At 50.1% G+C, this 19,024-nt stretch overlaps 1 protein-coding gene and 1 long non-coding RNA gene across 2 annotated transcripts; one reads left to right on the top strand and one right to left on the bottom strand.

Annotated features, from left to right (window-relative positions):
- Positions 1-1,236: 1,236 nt before the first annotated feature.
- Positions 1,237-6,271, top strand: LOC127059493 (uncharacterized). Its single transcript, XR_007777407.1, has 3 exons — positions 1,237-1,383; positions 5,576-5,712; positions 5,880-6,271. It is a non-coding gene; the product is annotated as an uncharacterized LOC127059493 (long non-coding RNA).
- Positions 6,272-16,828: 10,557 nt separating this feature from the next.
- On the bottom strand, positions 16,829-18,710 carry LOC127059522 (translation initiation factor IF-2-like). Its single transcript, XM_050973654.1, has 2 exons — positions 18,493-18,710; positions 16,829-17,582 (listed from the first exon to the last, which is right to left on the bottom strand). Exons 1-2 carry the CDS (start codon positions 18,708-18,710, stop codon positions 16,829-16,831), a joined length of 972 nt encoding a protein of 323 aa, XP_050829611.1.
- Positions 18,711-19,024: the final 314 nt, after the last annotated feature.

Here is a 19,024-nt window from a genome sequence, read left to right as displayed (position 1 = left end):
AAACCTAATCTAAAATCAAATTAATCATTTAGTGATTGAGTAAGAATTTTCAGTGAATATCACAGAATGGTTTGGGTTGGAAGTCCAGCCTCCAAGATGTCTCACTTCTGCTGCTGTTAGCATGGTTTGCATTAAAAAAACCCTTTCCTTTGTTCAGCCCCATCATGGATCTGTTTCCCCATCCTGTCTACTCATTAAATCTTCAGGAAGAACTCACAGAGTTAGTTCCAACATGCCAGTATAGGATACTGAGAAGACTGGTAGGTCTTTGTGGTCACTGAAATGTAACTATGACATATCCCCAAAAGGGCCACTGGAAGAATAAGGAGTGAAATAAAAGAAAAGCCACTACATTTATGAACAAGCAGATGGTAGCAGAGAGCCCCTACTCCTGGATTATCTGTCCATCCAGGGACCTGGGTAAAACAACCAAAGAGATTTGCTGGTTTTATGGGCATTCTTCTCTTGCTCACCAATAGATGGGAGCAGAGATTTCTCTACTCAGGAAATTTTCAGGCTACGGCACTTGCAGTTTTTAGTACACTGTGAGGGGCAAAAAATAAAACCAAGCAGTGTCAATATAACTCATTCATGTGTCCACAGGGAGAAGGAAATTGTTTTGTTTAGTAGCATACAGATGAGGTTTGTCATGGGAGTCAAATAGAAACCAGGAGTCAGCACTCTTGTATTCTTTAACATTGGAATTCTCTGGTCTAGAACCGGTCAGAGGGTATTGAATAAGTTTATAACCCCTCATTGTTATTTCCCAGATTCTAAGTGTGTTTTGCTTGGATCCAAACCTTTACAAAAGCAATTGAATGTGTCTTAAACTTCCATTCCCTTTTCTTACAAGATCAAAGAGGAGAAGCTGTCCAGATGTAAATAGCTAAGCCTCTAATGAGATGATCAGTGAATTGTTTCTCTCTTGTGTTAGTAGCATTTAAATTACTCTGTTGCACTTAGGGCACTCTACACTTTTGACTTCTATAGCAGGACCCCAGCACCTAACACAAGCCAGACAAATAACTTCAGCACTTAGCTTTCAGCTTAGGTCCCTGCCCTCTGACCTCTGCTGTTCATCAGAGGCGAGCCAAATGCTTTGTTAAAAAAATATTAATTGGGCCTGGCACTCCTCTAGGGCTGGGCATGTCACAGACAGTTTCCAGCAGCAAGGAGCTGTTTGCAAGAAGCAAAGAAGCAAAATCTTGTGTATTTTCTGCTCAACAGAGGCTGACTTAGCCATGCTGGAGGTGAAGCAAAGCCTGATCTGTGGAAACCTGGGAATGGCAGTGCAGCAGCTGCTCAGGTGCCACCTGTGTGACACTGTCAGGACTCCTCCAAACTGCCAGCAAGGGAGAGGAGGAGCAGTTTGCATAGCCTGAGGTTGGTTGGTTGGTTTGTTTGGGGTTTTTTTTGTTAATTCCCTCCTATTCCTGCATAAATATTTTGTGCAAGCATAGTAGGAATATAATTTAAGTGCACTGGAGGTAACTATAAAGACAAGGGTTGGTGGGACAGAGAGTAAAGAAAACATCTCTCCTGCCCAGCTTTGGGACATGGGCTGGTGTTTACAGCAAGTCAGTACAAACTGGAGGTGAGCTCAGTGTGAGGAGCTGCCAAGGAGTACCAGGGGTGTCTGCAGAGGCAGAACATGGTGCTGAGGCAGGAAGAGAGGATTTCCTCTCTGCTGCCCCTCCTCTGCACCTCACCCCAGACAGGGCCTTTGTTGGGCAGCAGTGGGATGTGACCAGGGAGGTGCTTTGCCTGAGTTTCTGCCTGGTTCCCAGTCAAGCCCTTTATTCCTTTTTTGTTTTGTTTTTTTTTTTTTTTTTCACTGATGTTCACTACCATGTTCAAAATTTGGAGCTGAAACTTCCAGAGACAAGCAGGAGGTAGGAGCATCTGGAGCTTTCATGAGAGAGGCATCCAAGTCCTGAAGAGAGCCTAAAGCAAATGTACTTACCTAAACTCATTCAATCTTCTTTTTTGAGAGATTTCTTCTTTATATTAAAATGGATTTTACCACCCTTCCTATGAACCCAGCCTTCCAAGACATAGAAACCTTCCAGAGTCTTGATCTTGTCCCAGGGTGTGATGTTGGCTTTGAACAGCATTTCTCAGCTTTTTTTCCCTTGCTTTACTCAAGGGGAAAGATCTCTTCAGATGCATTTCATGACAGGGCTTCTCTGATGCAAAACTCTAAAGTGATGATTTTTTTTTTTATAATTCTGGCAGTAATCCTGCTGGTAACACTACTCTTAATTTGTATAACTAGAGTAGAAGTTACCAAAGCTCTGGGAAAAAACAAACAAACAAAAACACCCAAAAAAAACAAAGGGAGCTGACTGCATGCTAACTTCTGATTTGTAGTTTGGGTGTGTTCCCAAATTTATCAAAGCCATGCCTTCATTCTAGTAATAAGCTCCACTAAAAACCAAACTCCTCTATGTAAAAGTGACTTTTGACTTCCTAATTTAACAGTAATAGCAGCCTTTCTGAAAAGGTAGTTTCTGTTAGTAATGAGTTAAAAATTAAAATTCAAACCTTATCCTGCAAGAGGGAGCAGTTTCACACATTTTTAGACTGTTTATGGTAACATGGAGGAGGAGTACTGCAAAATCACCCAACAAAACATCAGATTAAGATGCCGTAGCAGTTAAAAATTTAAGGATGCCAGTGCTCCCTACATTGTGTGCCCCTTCTGATCTGGAAGCCAGCAAAAGCCCTTGTGAAACTCGAGTGCAGAAGCTCCAGGCCCAGCCTCGGCTTTGAACTCAGGGTATTGGGCTTTGACAGCCCCATGGCATTTTGGTTTTACATAATCTGTTCTTTTTGTTATGAGCTGTGGGCTTCAGATAACAGCCATGAACAACAATTTCAGGTGGAAGCAGCACCCTGGGTACAGACCAAGATGGAAAACATTCAGAAAAATCAAATATTTTACTTTTTGTAATCACCTGTCTTACAGCAGTTGAGTGTTGTCTGCTGTTTGCTGACAACTTGCTTGGCAGGAAAAACAAAGTGAAAGAGACAGGAACAGAGGGCTTTTCTGCATTTCTGATAAACCTGTAGTTATGGCCTTCAGTGACAGATTGGCCAACAGCAGAGAGTAAGACAAATACATGCAATCTGAAGTGTCTGGGAGCAAACTCACACATGCCTTCACTGTACTGCTTTTGTTTGCAGAATGTTTCCATCTGGATGAGTAGCAGGAACAGGAAAGCATTTGAAGCTAGGAAAACCACCATGCTGCTGTCTATAAAGCACTGATAGGATTTTTATGTGGAGCCCTAAAGAGAATGACATGCAGTGCTTTTTTGGTTTTTTTTCTTTTTTTCAAAACAGAGAGCTCAGATGTTTGCAAGCAAAACAAAATAAACTCAGGCATTGAAACTCCTTCCTGAAATGTGGCTATGCCATGGCACATCCCCCAGCACATGCATTGTGCACCCCTGGGCACTGCTGGGACACTGCTAATGGTACCCATGGCACAAAAGGGAAGGTAATTAGCAGAGAATGATTATTGCTGCAGCTAGAAAGTAGACAAGTAATCTTTTGGGTTTCAGTCCTTTTCCTCAGTGTTTTCAAACCAGCACCTAATCTTCCCAGACCCCACTCTGTGGCTGATCCTTTCTTCCTTTCTTTTCTTCCTCCCCCTTTTTGCAGGGACTGTGGCTTATTCTGATTCACTCCATTTCTTTTTTCTCAAACAGCCACAGGGCAGGCTGGCTGTTGCCAGGGATATGGCCAATGCATGTGACATCGTGCCACCAAAAACAATCCCGTTTATTTCTGCTGTGATGCTGCTGAAATGGTGCAGCCAGGCTGGGAGCAGGACACCTCAGTCAGCCACGAAATTTTGTGAGAAGAATTTTCCTTAGAGGAAGTGTTCTTAAAAAATAGCTCTGGGGGAGAAATGTGCAGGTTTTGCTCATAAAGTGGTTGTTGGCAAAGGTTTCCTTGCCAAAGTCCAGTCAGAGTATCAGTGAGGGATGGTAAACACATGCCATTTTGACAAGAAGTTAGTAGGTTCCATAGCACTGTGGAAAATGTTAGACTTTCTTCTTCCCCTGACCTCAAAGAGCCTGTTAGGAGATTAAGAATCTCCAGCTCTCAAAGGTATAGCTGTTTTACCAAAATTCAATTAATGAAGAATAATATTTTGGGACCAAGAGAAAACACCTCTGTTGCATGTGGAGTGCTAGGAATAGATGGAAAGTTGCCTGAACAAACAGTTCAGCAACTCTGGGATGAATTATAGGAGCATTTGTATGCATGATTGCCCATCTGTGCAAAACAAGACGTGCAGTCACACACAGGAATGATGTGCAGGGCAGACCTGTGGGGCTTTTATTAAGTTGCTCCAGGACAAGCCCTGTCCCATCACATCCAAGTGTGACCCAAGGAAGCTGAGATAAATCTGTGTAAGTAAATAAACAGAGGAGCAGGCCTCTCTGGGAGGAAACTCAAGGTATGCTATCTACATCTGTGTTTCTGTGTTTGGGGTTTATTTAGACTCAAGTCAGATTTTGGGCTGTTACTTCTCCACTTGAAGTTTTTTTGGCAGTTCCAGGAGGGCTGGAGGCTCAGATCCAGAGGGTTCCTTCCAGCTGCGTGGCCCAGCGGGCACTGGCAGGGTGTGGGGAGCTGCAGGACTTCAAACCAGGGATGCTGTCAGGAACTCTGCCTTGCACAGCTCCCCCCTCAAGTACCAGCTGCAAAATGTCAACAGCACCTTCCTCAGAGAACACAATTAATTAAACGAGGCCTAATTAATTAGTGTCAGGAAAGCAGATGTAGCGATTATGGCAGAAGTAAACAAATGTACATATTGTAAATTGTTCTGCAAAGGATTTGTTCTGGAATCCCTGTAGCCCTTTCACTCCTCCCCAGGATGCTGTTGGGAGGGCATCAGGGAAAATGTGGAGATAAACTGCAAATTGATGAGGAACTAATGTACTTTTATAAGTTTATATATCAGGAAAACAATCAGCAAACAGACTCCTTTATTAACCCCTTGGGACTTGGGGGTGAAATACAATCCTGGTATTTCATTTCCAGATCATGCAACATCATGTACCACAAATAAGTCAACTGTTTAAAGTCTCTTTAATGTGAGTGTGAAAAAGCAAATGTGGAGCCACCCCAGTCTGGTGTTTGAGTGGAGCCTTTAGACTTTATAAAGGATCTGCACTGAATGAAATCTCTCACACCTTGTAGATATGAGGATGCTCCAAGCTCTGTATGACAGACACTGGAATAATGAAACACACTTGGAAAACTCAGACAGAAAAATTTCTGAGCTGCCTTTCAAACTTTCTTCAAGATGATAAAGAGGACAAATTAGGCTGGTTAGGGATGTGGCTGTAGAAGCAAATGGGACTAATGTACTGGAAGAGCCAGCCGAGATATTAAGAAACCAAGAGTACTGTGTGTGAAAGGAAATGCATTGCACAGCCAGTGCCATGCTGAGGGGAACAGCCCCTTAGGCAGCCAGGAGCAGCCAGGAGCAGTCACTTTCTACATCTCAGCAGAGATTTTTACCCTTCACTCTGTGCTATTGTTTGCTTTGCAGGTAATGATGCCTTTGGTGCAGAGAGGATGGGAGCTGGGATGTACTTTAGGGTAGAGTCAGCTCAATAATTCATGCTGTGAAGAAGCTGGGAAGGTGGAAAACATCCCCTTACCTTGGTGAAGAATGAAAAGATTAAGGTAGGCAGCAGCAGCCTGTGACCAGGGGGCTGTGAGAGGGAAGTTGCAGTCAAAGGCCACTGCTCTTCCCACCTCTTTGTGGTTCCCTTTCCCCCAGATGATGCTGATACAAGTCAGAAAGAAAGGCTTCCATGGCCCATGCCAGGATATCTCCTTTATTTGCTCAGGTGACAGCATTTCCTGTGCAAAGGACTGCCAAGTGCCAAGCTGCTCATGAATGCTGCTCCCCACCATGGTGAGTGCATTGCCCTGCTTGCAGGAGATATTTGTGGATTTGGGGTTTTGTATTGTGGGCTTTGTGCTTATGTGATCCTCTCCTTGCTTTCAAATGCCAGGATTTAGAGGTGAGTACCTCTGTTTTATCATGGTGCAGTGAGTTGCCAACTTCCTGAGGGGAAGGAGTTTGGTTTCTGTTCACAGACATTCTCTTCTTTACTGCTTGTCTCAAACAATTTTTGTTCCAGTGAGTAAATGAGCAGTGAAACAAGTAATGAGAGGAGTGAAGGTGCAAACAGAATAGCAAGAACAAAGTTTAGAAATCATTCCAAACAAACCTACCCTGGTAAGATGTGTGAGAAGAGGGAAGGCAGCCTGTTCCTGTGCCCAGCCACAGGATGGAGAATCTGTTCAGGCAGCTGACAAGGCAGATGGATAATTAGTGCCATGGGTTAGGACCTGGGCAGGCACTGCTGGTGACCTGGTAGTTGCTTTTGGCACTTTATTTGGAAATCTCCTCCTCCTGCTTTAGGTATTGGCAGAGTAGCACGAGACCATCTTGCATGAGGGACTGGGGCAGCAGCAAGAGTGCTTGACTTTTTTGAATCTCAAAAGGAAAACAAAACCTTTAAAAGAATGTTTGAAATCCCCCTTTTTAATTCTCTCCTAAAGTCTGAATTCTCCCCTTTTAAATGGGACAAAGGGCTCTTTTTCTTCTTCCCTCTCATTTAAAAAATTACTTTTTTGTGTGCATTCTAATGCATTTTAGAGTTTTTACAAGACAGCTCTGCCAGCTGTCCGCTTCCAGCTACAGCTTCTATGATCTGAGCACCTATTCAGGCAATGGTAACTTTACATTAAATAGTCAGTGACAGGTTTTACACAAGCAGAAAATATAAATAATATCCAGAGACTTAACACACTAAAAGCCAACCAGTTCTCTGTAACATCCCATCCAATTTTTGTACCTCGTTTTATATTTTAGATAACACTTAAAAGGCAGGGGAGTAATTAAGGTAGTTGGATGAAATGCTCTGATAACAAAGAACATTTTCTTGTTTGTAAGAAGTCATTGGTCAAATCATGCAACATCTACCTATGTAGAAATTCTGAGAGTGAGTCCAGCAGCACTCCTGCATTTCAGAGCCCAAGCTCATTTGTGGACCTTGTACCAGTAGATGTCCACAGGCATCACCTTTCCTGCCTCTTCCATTTGCCTGTCCTCGTGCAGCACCCACACAATGCTGCCAGTGCCTTTCCAAACCCCTGCTCTTTCTCAGCAGTCAGTGAATGACAAGCCAAAAGCAAATGGTATCAAATTTGGCCAGGCAGGGCAATGTCAAAATGAGGCCCAGCAGGGTGGTGTGGCTGCAGCCTTTGCTACCTGCCTGCAGCTGAACAGGTTCCATCCTCATATCCTGTACATTCAGCTTAATTGGCCTGGCCCTTCCAAAGAGAGGCAGCAGCACTGATTTACTGCACTGTATAAATGTGTTTATAGCTTGGCACCAGCACACTTACACTCACTATTTTCCAACGTGGATTTCCAATAAGCCCTTTGCTCAAATGAGTCTATTAACTTTAAAGTGCCTGAAGGTGAAACTGAATTATGAGAGGCAAGCTTTGGGGAACGAAGCCCAAAGCAGCTGGGAAAGGCTCCCAGAGTCTTCTGTTAGTACCTGTTGTGGTTGATATTTATATTAAGGAAAAATAATGTAGAAAGTAAAAGAAAACCTGGGACACACGTGGCCTCAGCCTGAGCTGCCTTTCACTTCAGCTGGCACTCAAACCCATCCCATTCCACAGATGGGATCAGCAGCTCCTGATTTAAGCCAGTGTGCAATCAGAACAGAACCCATTCCTTCCTCTCCTGAGGAATTTCCCTTCCCAGAGTCACGTTGCCCTGTTTCTGCAGCGGGGCACCACGGCCTGCAGAGAAGCTCATCTGACCCTGGTCCCTTGGGCAGTGAATTTCCCAGCTCTGTTTGGTCTCTGGTGTTCTGCAGAGCTGGGACACACTTCCCTCTCCTCTCCCAGCCTGGAGGGCTGCACACAGCTGCTCTTGGAGCCTCTCAGTGCTGCCCTGCTCGCTGCCAGAGGGGCTGGGATACTTCCATGTGGAACACCAATTATCATCCCTGCAGGGATGGGAAATCAGGCAGAAAGCTTTAGCAGACCCCTAAGTGCAGTCCATAATTACCTACCTGTACTTGCTCAAGGTTACATCTCCCCAGCTAAGGAGTAAGACTGATTTCTAGTTGCTAATAGCTTGACTTTATCTGGAATAAGAAAGGAACTCCTTAATGCCCATGGAGGAAAAAAAGATTAGTAGAGAATGGAATTAAATTAGGAAAAGTAGAATTTTGGATGAATATCAGGGGTGAAACTGCCAGAGTAATGTCTACTAAACTGTGGAATGATCTCCCAGGGTGAGTGAGTGATGGAGCTCCTCAGTGTGGAGAATGAAAACAGCATCAGGCAAAGCTCCACGAAATCAGAGTCTGAGGAGGCAGCGTGGCCTGGCCATGGCAGTACAGGGACTGTGTCTGTGTGGGAATGTCCATTGTCCATACACAGAACCTGTTCTTGTCCTGTAAAATCTGCTGTGGTGCTCAGGTAGCTGTGATCTGCAGAGCTTTAAATCCTGCCTGCAATTAAACTATTGGGAATCTTACAGGCTGATACAGCAGCAAGGCCTCAGAGGACAGCAGTGACTCTGGCTGATGCTCCCCTGTCCCATCCTCAGCATGTGAGGGCTTAAAAATTCTTCAGACTTACATGAAGTAGAACATGGGCTTTACTGGGCATTTCTGCTTTAAGAAAAAGTCTACTTTCACTTTTACAATTTTTTAATCCCAAGTTATGGGCTGATTCAAGGAAGTATGGCTGCTCTGTCAGTTGGCAACTACTCCCTTTCCACTCCAGTTACTTTTTGTGCCAGTAAAATGTTTGTGTGACAAGTGAAAAAAAATCTCTGTGCACCAAGGTCAGGGTGCAGTGTCTCTCTCTCCATGGAGATCAGCTTGCACTGCCTTGTTTCTGGGTGACATCCATATGAAAGACCTGCAGACGTAATGAGAGGATACAGGTTTTTAATTTAAAGTTATGATGTGCTGTTATCACATTATTAAACAAATTGAATTTGTGAATTTTAGCAGAGTACCCAAATTTAGGAAATAGTATTTCTTGGTGCAGTATTTCTTGGACCTGCTGTGGTGAGTAAATACTGGATTGCATAGACAGTCATTCAGAGTAAAGACAGTGGGATTAGATGAGGGAAAATTCACAAACCTGCTTTGTGTAACACTCAGACACCTCACAAGGTGTGAGAGATTTTACCATCCAAAACAAAGGTGTGGACACGTGCTAGTCATGACCCTTTTAGCTCTTCTCTGGAAATTCCTGTTTCTGCATAAAAGAAGAAACAGGAGCAGAGAAGCAGCGAGTGTGGAAATGCTCCCTCTCTCTCCAGTCTGGTTGGACTAAGTGTGGGAAGCTGAGGGGGAGCAGGGCTGGCTGAACCTGACCTAGGGTGTGCAAACAAATCCATCTCCTGTGGCTTGCCTCCCCATGGACCTGGGGAACAGAACCTCTGCAGGTAAGCAGGACTGCTTCAAACAGATGTGGTAGCAATTCCAGTTTTCCTTTGTAGCACAGAAAATGTGGAGCCCCTGGATTTTGTCCAGCCACTCAGACCAAGGCATTCAGTTGCCTGTCTTTAGTTCCCTGGCACCAGTCATGAGGCAGTGCTGACAGACTCTTCAAAGTCTCGTGGTTTGGGTCTGTTCAGGGAAAAAAAATGTGCCTCTTGCCACTCACCAGATATGCTGGAGGGCTCAAAAAATAGACATGGAAAAGCAATGGCCATGGCTTCTGTCCTGGCTCTTCACAGATGTTGGCTTTCCCATTCCTCAGGTTAAACTGCTGCTACTTCACAGTGCACTTCATCTCCTGGAATGAGGTTGGTGCCATTCATTCATCATCTGTATTTTTTTCTATATTTGGAATTTTTTATAGTTTGGAAAGCTTATCCCCTATGATTTTTGGTTTTACTTGACTGGTTCCACTTGCATGGTGACTCCCTTCCAATATTTCCCATTGTGGCTCAGAATGGCTGGAGGGCCAGGATCTCAGTGGAGCTCTGCAGCACAGGTCCACCAGAGATGTCAGATCCAGCAAAATTCTGCATCAGCCTGGGCCACAATATAGATCATTGCAGTGGAAACTGAAAATTTCATTTGCTCTTGGTGTTTTCTGCCCTTGCTTTGGGTTTGTTTTCTTCTCTTTTCTTCCCTTGCAATTGTCAAGGCAGCATCTGGGAGTTTTATGAAACAAATGTTACCCATTAAAAGCCCATCACTGCCTGCCAGAAAGGAAAATGGCATCTTATTGAAAACAATATTGTAATGGTTATTGCTGTCTTGTTGCAAGTTATGCCCCTGAAAAATATTAGGGGCTTACTTAGTAGCAACTGATGGTGAGGAAAAGCGCAGCTAAACAGAAAATTAACTGTTGCATTATCTTTTACACAGCTTCAAGCATCCTCCTACAAATGCCTGCTTTGTTGTGTTCATAGCTGTGTTTACAGTTGCCTCAAGGACAAGGAACAACACTTCTCCATTATGCTTTTGTTGCCTCAGTGTTGGAGCCACAAATAATTCCTCTCTGGTTTCACCTACCAGCCTTGGAGCAGCGATGGAGACTCTGGTCCTGACCAGGAGAGCACAACTCCAGCCATGTGAGTAAGAGACCCCCTGCACACACAGCATCTCTTGGGCACTGTCTGGGACTTTTTACTTGAAGCTGGCACCCTCAGCACCTGTCTTGCCAGGCCAAGCTCCTGATTCACTCACAGGCTGTTTAATCTTTCCATCTTAATCTACTTTGTATTGCCTTTTTTAGTTTTACCTTGTATTAAAATTAGGATTAATAAATTAAAATTAACAGATTTTTACAAATCAAATTGGGAAACATAGATCTTTTGCCTTGAAAACACAGCATTAATTTCTGCACACTGCAAAGCACAGCCTGGAACCAGGACTGGTGACAGAACTTGTCCTTCCTAAGACTGGGCTACCATAAATAGGGTAAATATGACTGAGGGTAACAGCCAAAACCCCTGACAGCCTCAGGTGTGGCAGCAGTGGATTTCCATGTGCCTCCAGCTGGGGATTGGGAACCTTGGCTGGGCACAGAGCACTGAAGAGTGCCTCGAGACCTCTGGTGTCAGGCAGCCTGCAGAGGTCCCATCCAGGCAGCTCATCACCTCTGCCCTAACACTTCACAGCCCCTTGGTAACTCTTCTCTTTTAGAGTAGGTAGAAGAGAAGGTAAAGGAGTTGACCCTACTGAAAGATCCCCCAGATCCCATAACCTCTGCTGAGAAGGGCCAGAGGCAGTTCAGGAGCTGTGGGCACCCCACTGGAGCAGCACCTTCCATCCTCTCCTCTGCTCCCTCCGAGCCACAGCAGCGCCGGTGTCAGTGCTGGCAGGCAGAGGGGCGGGGCTGCCATGGTCCGTGATGGGCAAGGAAATGCTGCCTTCCCCTTCCAGGAGAGAACATTTCCCAGGCAGGAACAGGAATCACCCCCTGCTCCCCAGGGGCTGTTGAAGGCTGGAGATGCAATGGCCACGTGCTGTGGCTTGGGCCTGCAGGAATATTCAGAACTCTGGGCAGGATTTCTGTTCAGCAGGGCACAGCTGGGCCCAGTGAGGTGGGGGTGCTGTAAAAGGGGTCCTTTCAGTTCCAGGAGAAACAGATTCTGTCCACAGAAACCTGAGGACGTGTGGAACTCAGTGATACCTGAGCAGAGCTTTTCCCTGTCAGTTCCTGTAACTCACCTTACAAACTCCCCAGGGCACACAGCAATCCTCAGTGCCAAGGCTGGAATCTTCCAGGGCTGAGGTGACAGAGCTGCAGAAGGTCAGGTCCCTTTGCCAGGGGACAGAGCTTTGTCTGCACCACTCATTGTTTTAGTGTCACCTCTCCTTGCAAGCACAGTAAAATCCACCAAGATCTATTTGAGTAAAGCAGCGATTTAGTGGTGTTTGCCACTGCTGCTCCTAGAGAAGGGGTCTGCTGGGGGGCATGAGGAGTGATCTCTCTCCAGTCTTGCAAGGGCTGTATCACAGCTGGTTTGAGTTTCTGATTCATTTTGACAGCACCTGACACATTCCTGCCTTAAAGGGCAAAGCTGCTCCTTGCCAGCCCCATCTGACAAATGAGAATATCTGTGATGGGTTAATCTGCTCTTTATCAGCTGAGCCTGGGAGGGTGCTCTTGGAAAGGGATTGGGGACATGGACCACAGGCACTTGTGAGACTGTCAAAAGCTCAGCCTGAGCTTTGCTGAAGCAGACCAGAGCTGATCAATGTCATGGCTGAGAAACACTGGGGGATCAAGGCAGATGCCAAGTTTTCCCAGTCACTTAGGATTACTCTGTCAATGAACCTGACTGCATCACTAAATCTGCATAGGTGCCCTCCAGACAGAACAGGATTTGCAGGACCTCACTGGCAAAGGAGCTCCAAAAAAAGGTACTTTATGTTGTTCTATGTTTCTAGAGCTGAGAAAGAGACAAATTAGGCATAGTAAAATTAATATGGATGTTTGGGCTTCTCAGAGTTTGGGAATATGGAATCATAGAATCATTTAGATTGGAAAAAACCCCTTATGGTCACTGGGTCCAGTGGTGAAATACTGAATGGGCTTTGGGCTGCCTCCAAAGGAATTATTGCCTTGGGTCTCGGCAGCGCCGTGCACTTGAGGCTGTTCAAAGTTGAGCCCAGCTCAGGAGTGATGTGACACATCATCCTGTACAAAAAAGGAATTTAGCTCTATAAAGGTTCAACCTAAAACTGAGACACAGAAAAACCTACCTGGGCCCCTTGATAGACAGTGCTACAGCAAAGGAGCCATCCACTGGAATTCCTTCCTGTACTGGAGTTCAGAAGGAGTTCAGTCAGAGCCGTGTCCCCGTTGCCAAAAGCCCTCAGGCAGAGGCTCTTAAAGTGCTGGATGGGGTCCATGGAGTCCCTCTGATGGTGAGGTGACACCCACACAGTCCTGTGACAATGAATTCCAGCAGTGTCAGGGACACCCGAGCAGGTCATTCCCCCTGTGCCACTCCCCCCGCCCAGCCCCTGGGATGGGACATCCCAGCAGGGGAACGGGAACTGCAGGGGAGTGAGGCCTCTGCTCTGCTGGCTCACAGCAGCAGGCTGGGCCCTGTGGGAGCAGCAGGGGCTTCTCTGGGAGGGAGACACAAGGAAAAAAGGAAAGGGCATCTTCTCAGCAATGCCACAAAGTTTCCCTTCAAAGGAGCGAGCTCAGTGAGGCCCAGCAGCCCCTCAGCCGGGCCCACTGAGCACCAGAGGTGCCAGGGGTGGCACTGTGAGTCACCCTGCCAGTACCTGGGCAGCACTGACACTCCAGAGGGAATTCCTGTCCTTGTCCAAGTCAATTCACTTGATCTGGATGGGGGAATGAATTCCTCCTCCGGGTCCTCCTCTGTGCAGTCTGTCACAGTTGCCCACAGTCTGTTTCGTGTTGCTTACAGAAGTGCCAAAAGCCAAAACCTTGAGGAACACAAAGAGCAGGCCCTAATCAGTCTATTTAAATAACGTCAGTATCTCCTCACTGAATTTCTTTTTTGGAGGAAATCCTAATTGACTTTGGTTTTATACAGCCAGAGCAGAGTTATTCCAAAATCTGTCTCTTCAGGCCACTTTCAGGCCTTGCATAGATCATGACACATTTTTCCCCCCTTTAATGTTTCTCCTTACTGCTAAGGAAGTGAAAGGAGTGGGAGATGATGTGAGAGGAGCGCAGTGAGGGGCAACTGCAAAGCTCCTCGCTCTCACCTTTGAAATAAGGAGAGAGCATTGCCCAGCAGGCAGACAGTGGAACTGGTGGAGATGCCTTGTGAGGAAGGTATAAGGAATTAATGTCTGTAGAAGCCAAGTGAATGCTGAGGGTGAAACTGGGAGATGCACAACAGACATTCTCCCAACAAAGGGAAGAGGCAATTTCCCGTATTTCTGGGGAATATCGGGGTGGCTGTTACTGCTGGTACCACTGTAACTCTCAGCCCAGGGCTCAGGCCATCACCAGCAATAATTTCTGCCAGGTCATGGGGATTGCTGAATGTCTCCTTTGCTGCTCAGTGATGCTCAGCAGTCTCAGTTCTGGCCAAAATCATTTCAGTGGGAACTATGAGACACAGAAATACTGAGACCGATTTTCACAGAGACACCTCTCCCTCGTGAGTGCAGGGTGCAGTCCCAGCAGAGCAGGGCAGCTCTCCCTGGCTGTGCTTTCTCTCAGGACTGAACGAGCCTCAGTGTTCAGCAGGAAAGGGACTCCAGTAAACTGCCTCCTTTCTCCTCCTGCTGGAGTCCCAGCTGCAGAAAGAACTAAGCAAGGGGCTGAAATCACTGAAATGACTGAGAAGGAATCTCGATCACAGCCTCAGTACCGAGAGCCAGATCGTTGCATTTGCATTCTCCTGAACGCGCTGCAGTTACTGCCGTGCCCCGGGCCGGGATTTGTGTGCCAGCCTTACCAGGCCGAAGTGTTGGAGATCTCTCAGTGGGCAGGAACTGGGCTGCCTTGGCTGCACCTGCTCCTGGCAACCGGATCCAGCATCCACAGGTGACTTTGCAGTCACCGCGTGCGTCAGTCCCGGTCCTTAGGACAGGCTCCCAGCTCTGCCCTGGGAGTGATCCGGGAGCTCCGGGACACCAAAGGTTTGGAGCAGCCCCCTGACCCTTGGCAATGTGTGCAGGGGTGGAGGATTCCCTGGGCCCGGGTAGGGAATCCCTGCTTGTTCACAGGCGGGAATTCCCGGGCTGGAGCAGTTGGGAGGCGTGGCCGATGGAAAGGGACACGAGCTAAAGGAAAACAGCTCAGGTGAAAGCAGCAGCTGCCCAGGGAGCCGAGCCGGAGGCAGCCCGGGCAGGGCAGAGGATGGGAATCCTGAAAGGTGAACGTGCCACGACTGGCAAAGGGCAGAAAGCAAAAGCCCAAGCAAGCAAAAGACAACATAAACCCTGGAGATAAAAAGACTCTTTAATTTGCCTTTTATTAATGGAATCAATACAGCTGGAACCACATAAATATAAGCAGTTGGAAGGATCATACCAACAGGTGGGGTTTTGCTCACCTGTGGTTTGCTTTCATGTCTTTTCCACTACAAAAGATCGAGACTTAACAGAAAGATCTAAATTAGTACATAGGTTGATCCAAGAGCAGTGAAAAGTGGGAATGAGACATTTTTAGCCCCATGAATGGCTCTTCCCTTGTGTGCTAAGAGAGCTTCAGCACCAATTCCTGCTTTGGTGACATTGTACAGCAATATCTATTTCCTACAGGGGAAGACTTGGAAAAAAAGCAGCTCCACGTGTAGATGATGTTGAGAGCACTCCAGCTCCCCAAAAGCTGAACTGTTTCTTGCAGAACGAAGGAGATGGAATTTGTTTTGCCATTATCTGTGTGGTGACAACGTGTGCCATGCACATGTCACGAGCAGAGATGGCAGCAGGCATTGGTCTGAGAAGCAGAACAGGTTGGATTTAGGGCATTCTAATGAGATTAGAGTGAGACAAAATCTCAGATAATAGGAGCAGAGGAGCATATGGATCCATCCAGGGATTACTGTAATGGAAAGCTAAATATGCAGAGATCTGGCATCGGGTTTCATTTATGGCTGTCATCTTTCTGCTTTTGAAACCTAGTCAGTGGCATGGTATTGGCCAGAGTTTTAAAAAGAAAATGGCATCAGGTGTATTAATCTAACCTACGTGTAATTGCATAAAGAAGGAAAGGAACAGCATTGTTTATCTTTGTTTTGAAGCCTGCAGACATTGTGGCTGTTTAGCAAAATGCACATTGGTATCGGTCGGAGTGTGATACTCTGTAAAGTGAATAATAAAGCTTCTGGCCATCCTATTCCTTAATCCCGCTCAAGGAACACAGAGCAAGTTCTCCCCTCAGGACCTGTCGGCTGCCAGTGCCGGGCTCCACCCGGGCACTCCCATCCTCTTCCTCCTCCTGGCGGAGCCCGAGCAGGGACCCCGCGTCCCCGAGTCCCCGTGCAGGATGCGAGTCCCGGGTTCGGGCACGTCCCTCTGCCCCTGCTCGGTGCAAGGGGCTCAGTGCCGGCTGATGCCGAGCCCCGACCGCTGGGGCTCCGGTTCCTCTCCCAAAGCACACGCTGTTCCTGAGAGAGGCAGGGCAGCTGCCGTGGCACGGGAGCGCGGCCATCCTTGGGGGTGTTCCTTCCCGGCAGCGGCCGGTGGGAGCTCCCTCAGCCTGAGCTCAGGGCCCGGGAAGGAGCACCCGGATCGTCACGGGCTGCTGCCCGCTCCGGACCGGGCACCTGGCACCCCTTCGGTTCCCTCGGGCCGAGCGGATCCGTGGGTGTTCCTGCGCCGCGGGAGCGCCGGGAGCCACGAGCGGCATCGCTCGGTGAGCTGGAGGCGGCACAGCAAACCCGGGGTGGGGATAATGGGATATCTCATTGCTGGGATAACAGAGTATTGCAGATAGGCTGCAGCTTATGGCATCCTTTCGGGGGAGGCTTCCTACCTTCCTATCTGTCCCACGTGTGGTTTTTTGCTAGTCTGAAGCAGTTCTCACAACAGAATCAAATGTGTGAGAGGTCCATTCCCCGTCACCATCCGTGGGGATGTCCACAGCCAATTCCACGACCCTGTGAACTGAGACTAAATAAATTGGGCATTTTTCTGGCCTCAGAATCGGAGTCTTAAGTCCTGTGGGGTTTGTTTGGTTTTTTTGTTGGTTTTTTTTTTTTTTTTTTTTGGTGGGGGTGAAGGTGAGGAGGGCTCAGGGACAAGGCGCTCCGCTGTTGGCGCTCGGACCCAGTCCCATCTGGCCGGGCTCAGGGCTGTGACACGGGGACTTGAGCCCGGTGTTTTGGGAGCGCAGAACGAGGCTCGCCCAGGCCTTGAGCACAGAGGCCGAGTCCTGCATTTCGGGGCCCAGGGACAGAGCCCAAATCCTGCGTGCGAGTGCTCGGAGCACGGAGCCCCGGCCCGGCGCCGTCCGGGCTCGGTCCCGGCCTCACGGGGGCGGCTTCGGGGCTGAGAGCAGCGCTCAGGCGCTCCCTCGTGGGGCTCCGCAGCGGAGCCCGAGCTCCGGCCGAGGCTCTTCCCAGAGCCGGGACACTCGTGGGGCCTCTCCCCGGTGCCGATGGGCGGTGGGTGCCGAGCCGGGAGCGCGGCGTCGCGGGGCCCGTGGGGCCGCCCTCTGGGGGTTCGGGCCCAGCCCCCGCCGCGGTCTCGGGTGCCGGAGGCCCCAGGGCCGTTCCCGGGAGGGCGGGGAGGTGCCGGGACAGGAGGCGGTGCGGGAGCCGCGGTGTCCGTTCCCGGGCCTGGGCGGGTCCCGGACGGTGCTCGGGGACCCCGCTGCGGGCACGGCGGGCCCGGGCACACGGTGCGGGGGCGGCCCCGGCCGGGCCTTTCCAGCCTTTCTGCGGTGCCTGCGCGGAGCCGCCGCGCCCGTTCGGCGACCCCGGGCCCGACAGAGCGGGACGGGACCGCGGGGCCGGCGGTTCCCGCTCCCCGCCCGCGGCGCCGGGATACGGAGGGTGACACCGGGACACGGAGAGTGACACCGGGATGGGGCTCTGCGGGCTCAGGAGAGGCCGGGACGGGGCACGGCAGTCCCATCACCCGCGGGGAGAAGCGGCACCGGCGAGAGCGCCCCCGAGCGGCGGCCCCGGGCCGGGAGCGGCCCCGCCTCAGGGGCGGGCGGGGCCAGCGCAGGTGCGCGGGGCGGGGCCAGCGCAGGTGCGCGGGGCGGGGCTGGGCAGGTGCGCGGGGCTCCAGGGCGGCTGCGCGGGGCGGGCCCGAGGTGATTTAAACCCCGGAAAGCGCTGCGGCCGCCATTTGCTCCCCGGCGAGCGGTGGTGTCGGCAGCGGCCGGTCGGGGCTCCCCGGCGGGGCCCAGGTGAGGGGCGGGAGCTTCGGCTTCCCAGCCCTGCTTCTCTCTTCTCCTTTTTCCTCCCTTCCTTTCTCCGCCTTAGCTCTCTCTCCTCCCTGCCTCCTGCAGAGCCCCCACTTCTCTCCCCCATTGCTCTCCTCTTTCTCCTCCGCACCTGGTCTTCCCCTGTCCCTCCCCTGCCTGCACACCTCGACCCTCCGCTCCGTCTCTCCTTCTTTCTCCTTCTTACCTCGCTCCCTCTCCCCTCCTGAACCCCCGCTTCCCTCCTCTGTCCCGTCCTGCGTACCCGTCCCGACCCTTCCCAGCCCTCCTTCCTCCCCTCTCCTTCCCCCGGGCACCCAGCCCGACCGCCCCCCATTCCCCCCCTGCCTTTCCTACCTGCACCTCCCTCCCCCGCTCCCCTACAAACCCTGACCCCGCTTCTGTTCATTTTTCTCATTCTCCTTCCACCTTCTCTGCCCCTCCTGACCTCTCCTCTTGCTGCCCTTCGGCCTCTCTATTCCCCCATTCCCTCTGTGTCCCTGTGTCCTCCCCTGACCTCTCCTCTTTCTGCCCTCTGCCCCTCTCTGTTTCCCCATTCCCCCAGTGTCCCCTCCTGACCTCCGCTCTTGCTGCCCTTTGGCCTCTCTCTTGTCCCTCTGTCCCCTTTCCCCCTCTCTGTTGTCCCGCAGCCGCGGGGTTCGGGGCGCCGCACAATAAAGCCCCGAGGGCCGGAGCCGGCGCCCCTTGGTTCCAAAAGGGTCGGGGCCCGCTCTGCGGGTCCCCCCTTGCAGATGCCAACACCGCCCCACACCGCCCGCCTTGGGCCGTCCCTGCATCACACCGGGGTCAGGGCGGGCCCTCCTCAGGAGAGGTCCTGGGCTGGGTGGGTTAGCGAGGGGTGGGGGGTCCCGCACGGGCCCCCTCGTTAGGAGGGGGTCCTGGGCTTGGGGGGTTCAGGATGGGCCCCCTCGTTGGGAGGGGGCCCTGGGGGGGGGTTGGGGGGCGGGAGGGGGCGGGGAGGGGGGTGGGAGGGCCCCCTCCGGAGGAGGGGGTCCTGGGGAGGGGGTTGGGGCGGGCCCCCTCCGGAGGAGGGGGTCCGGGGTGGGAGGGGCTGGGGGGTCCGCCCCCTTAGTCCCTCCCACCCTGGACC

This window comes from Serinus canaria, chromosome 4, assembly GCF_022539315.1.
Source record: "Serinus canaria isolate serCan28SL12 chromosome 4, serCan2020, whole genome shotgun sequence".
Taxonomy (NCBI): domain Eukaryota; kingdom Metazoa; phylum Chordata; class Aves; order Passeriformes; family Fringillidae; genus Serinus; species Serinus canaria.
This window is presented reverse-complemented; position numbering and strand designations above follow the sequence as displayed.